A 3,582-nucleotide genomic window follows, 5' to 3' on the forward strand; every position below is an offset into this window, starting at 1 on the left:
GAAAAAAGCCGAAATAAACAAGCTAATTAATTAGGTGCCGCCTGGCACGTAAATGTCGACCCAGATCAGAGGGTGATGCAATTGGCAGTCACCTCTGATCTGGGCCGACATTTACGTGCAGGGCGACACCTAATTAATTAGCTTGTTTATTTCGGCTTTTTTCTTAAAGATGTGTTGGGTGTGTCCTGGCTACTGCTGCATTCTCCGCAGTAATGTATCGGTCCACAGCCCGGGGGTTGGGGTGGTGGGACACTGGGGTGTCATCTCATCGTTGTCTGTTTCCATCAGGGCAGCCAGGTCATCTTCTTCTATGTCTGCCTGCCTCGATGTCGAAGGTCGAGGTTCGTCGTCTGCTGTGGCTGATGTCGAAGGCTTGAGAAACAACAGTATGCTTGACTGCTTAGCCTCGCGCATTTTTCTATCATACAGTTCTTTGTAGCACTCAAACCATCTTGCAAATATGCCCTAAACCTACATACCCTTTCAAAATTAAAGTCGTACTTTTCTGCAATCATTGCAGCGAAAATCTCATGCAATTGCTTCACGTTCATTTCCTGGACGACTTCACTTTCGGTCCATTCGCTACTGCATTTGGTTTCGATAGTTATCCTTTCCTGTAATAATTGCATCAGCTCTTCATCTCTCAGTTCTTGGTCATGGGATGCCAAAACCTCTTCAACATTATCTTCGTCAACTTCCACAAGCCAACCTCACTTTGTCCTTACTTCATTCACCACGATTGAAACGCTTAGTTATGTCTAGTTTTATACTAAGTGTAACACCCTTACGAGCTCTTTTCGGCTTCTCTGATACCTTAGAACTCAACTTGCTAACGGCTGCTCACAATCACATGTTTAAGCAATGCCGGCTAGAATGCAGTTCCGGGGGAGGAACTTGGCTGCTCGGGGTGCGCGCTGCTTTTTTCGTAACAGTGAAAACACCTTCTGTTAGCGAAAACAGGTAACTAATGTAGGTCTTTCGTAACAGCGAGGTTTCGAAAAGCGGGTGACACCTGTGTTGTCTTTTCAAAGCGGGCATAGAAAGCATTGGTAGTGAAGCATCGCTGCCATTTATAATGCACTCTGGTTAAACACGCTAGTTGGGTGGTCTTTCATTGATTCTGTTACACTTACTACCAAAAGATAAATCTCAGTGTTGTATATAGTGACATATATGTACTTTGATAATAATATTTACTTTGAACTTTCTTTACACTCACTGGACAGAAACTGCATTCTGTATATTAGAAGAGCCCACTTAGATTTATAATTTGAAAACAGAATTTTAAGGTAACTAGCAATATCCTAGGAGATATTTATTCATGAGTATGATGAATTGGAAAGGCCGAGAAATCAGATTCAGTAGGTTTCAAAAGGAAATTGGATAAATACTGGAAGAGAAAAGTTGAAATCTCAGATGGCAGAGCAGATGATGCAGTTAAATGGATAGCATAAGAACAGCCTTGAAAGCTAACTGACCTCTTCCCGTTTGTATCATTAATTAATGTGACTCATGTCATTGCTCCCTGATTGTACACCAAATGCTGAATTTCACTGTTTGAGAATCATGTGGTTTGTAAAGTAAAAGCAAAGGTCCTTCCTCATGTTTTACATGATCTGTTTTGCAGTCTTAATATTCTCTTGTCTTTTTCTTCCCCTACAGCTTGTATTTATTGTGCATATGACAGCTATAAAAATGCCAAATCTTGCTCGTGGAGAGAAAGAAAAATATTTCTTGAATCAAAATTCTTCTGGGAAGGAATTGTTCCCCAGTATCCATGATCCTTCCACTAAGGAACTGTCTGTTATTGTCCCATCTTATAATGAAGAACAAAGATGTAAGTTTTCCTCTTTGAATGCTGTGATTCTTCAGACAGTTTGGGAAAAATGTAAATAGATATTTCTATAGTTTCTGATACATGTCCAGCTTTCAAAAGAAGATAAATTGTTCATATTTTAGAGTTCCATGATGTGAATATATAAAAATGAAATGGTTCACTGGCGTCTTCTTCACACTGAGCACACAACCGAGGGTGACTCTTGACTGTTACACAGAGGATGCTGCGCTGTTGGAAGTGCTGTTCTGCAACTATGTTAAATAGAGGTTCTGTGACACAATTGGAAAGGCACAGTGGTGCAGATAGTAGAACTGTTACCTCAGAGCATCAGTGATCTTGGTTCAGTCCGAACCTCTGTTCTCCTTGTGACCATGTGGGTTTCTCCAAGTACTGTGGGTTTTTTTCCTCACTTCCCATAGACTGTAGGATGGTAAGTTAATTGGTCACTGTAAATTGCCCTTAATGAGTTGTGAGTCACAGATTCTGAGGGGTATTAACGTGAATGTAGAGAGAATAAAATTGGTTAGGGAAGATTAGTGTAAAAAAATGTAGCCAACATGGACAGCCAAATAAACTGTTTTGTGCTGTATCCCTCTCTGGTACCATTTTTGCTGGGGACAAAATGGGATGTTCTGGTTGCTTGGCCAATATTTATGTTTGTGGGAGATTGCTGTGAGTGCCACATGTCCTACGTTATTACAACAGCGATTACCTTCGGTTGTAAAGTGATGGAGGACTTCCTGAGAGTACAGAAATGCAAGCTCTACATTTATCAAAAGCATCAATTGCATAGCAGCATCAAGTTTATTATCACTGATATACATTGAGAAATTTGTGTGTTGCGGCGTTTCAGCGCAATATGCAAAAATCACTATACTAAAGTTACTGTAATAAATACTGTAAAAAGACAGCAAAGTAGGGAGGTCACGTTCATGGGCCGTTCAGAAGTCGGATGGCAAAAGGGATGAAGGTGTTCCTAAAATGTTGAGTGTGTTTCTACGGGCCCCTGTATCTCATCCCTGATGGCAGTAATGAGAAGGTGGTGAGGGTCCCCAATGATGTATGCTGTCTTCTTGAGGCACCGCCTTTTGAAAATGCCCATGATGGAGCTGGCTGTGTTTACAACCCTCTGCAGCTGTTTTGGATCCTGAGCGTTGAACCCTCCATACCAGGGGGTGATGCACCCACTCAGAATTCTCTCCTCGGTACATTTGTAGAAATTTGCTAGAGATCTTAGTGACCTACTGGACCTTCTCAAACTTCCACTGGTATGTCTTCTTCATGATCACTTCAATATTTCAGGCCCAAGGTAGACCCTCAGAGATATTAATGCCTATGAACTTGAAGCTGCTCATCCTTTCCACTGCTGACTCCTCGATGAGGACTGGTGTATGTTCTCCCAAATTCCCCTTCCTGAAGTGTGTTACAGATTCCTTGGTCTTACAGATGTTGAGTGCAACACCACTCAACTAGCTGATCTGCCTCACTCCTGTATACTGTACCTCTTTGTCACCATCTGAGATTCTGCCAGCAACAGTTGTGTCAATAATGTTGATGCTCTGTAATGGTATTGTTGATTAATGTAGCAAGCTTTACTCAAGTTGTAATTGAAATAAACTTTACAAACCCTCAGAAAAGTGTGGACACCTCTGTTCTACACCTTGCTTCACCTGTCAAATACTGAAATGGAAAGATTGGAATGGACAACAGAAATTAAAGAACAAGAATCTTGATTTACTGTGCTA

General features: G+C 41.3%; 1 protein-coding gene across 3 annotated transcripts in view; it reads left to right on the forward strand.

Moving 5' to 3' along the window:
* alg5 (ALG5 dolichyl-phosphate beta-glucosyltransferase) overlaps positions 1 to 3,582 on the forward strand; it is a 48,753-nt gene that overhangs the window by 6,683 nt on the left and 38,488 nt on the right. For all 3 annotated transcript variants that reach the window (XM_072262886.1, XM_072262885.1, XM_072262884.1), the window contains exon 2: positions 1,663 to 1,837. In XM_072262886.1, the coding sequence (XP_072118987.1) occupies positions 1,663 to 1,837 (175 nt within the window). The remainder of the gene's footprint in view (positions 1 to 1,662; positions 1,838 to 3,582) is intronic.

The sequence above is a fragment of the Mobula birostris genome, chromosome 7 (genome assembly GCF_030028105.1).
Source record: "Mobula birostris isolate sMobBir1 chromosome 7, sMobBir1.hap1, whole genome shotgun sequence".
Classification (NCBI taxonomy): domain Eukaryota; kingdom Metazoa; phylum Chordata; class Chondrichthyes; order Myliobatiformes; family Myliobatidae; genus Mobula; species Mobula birostris.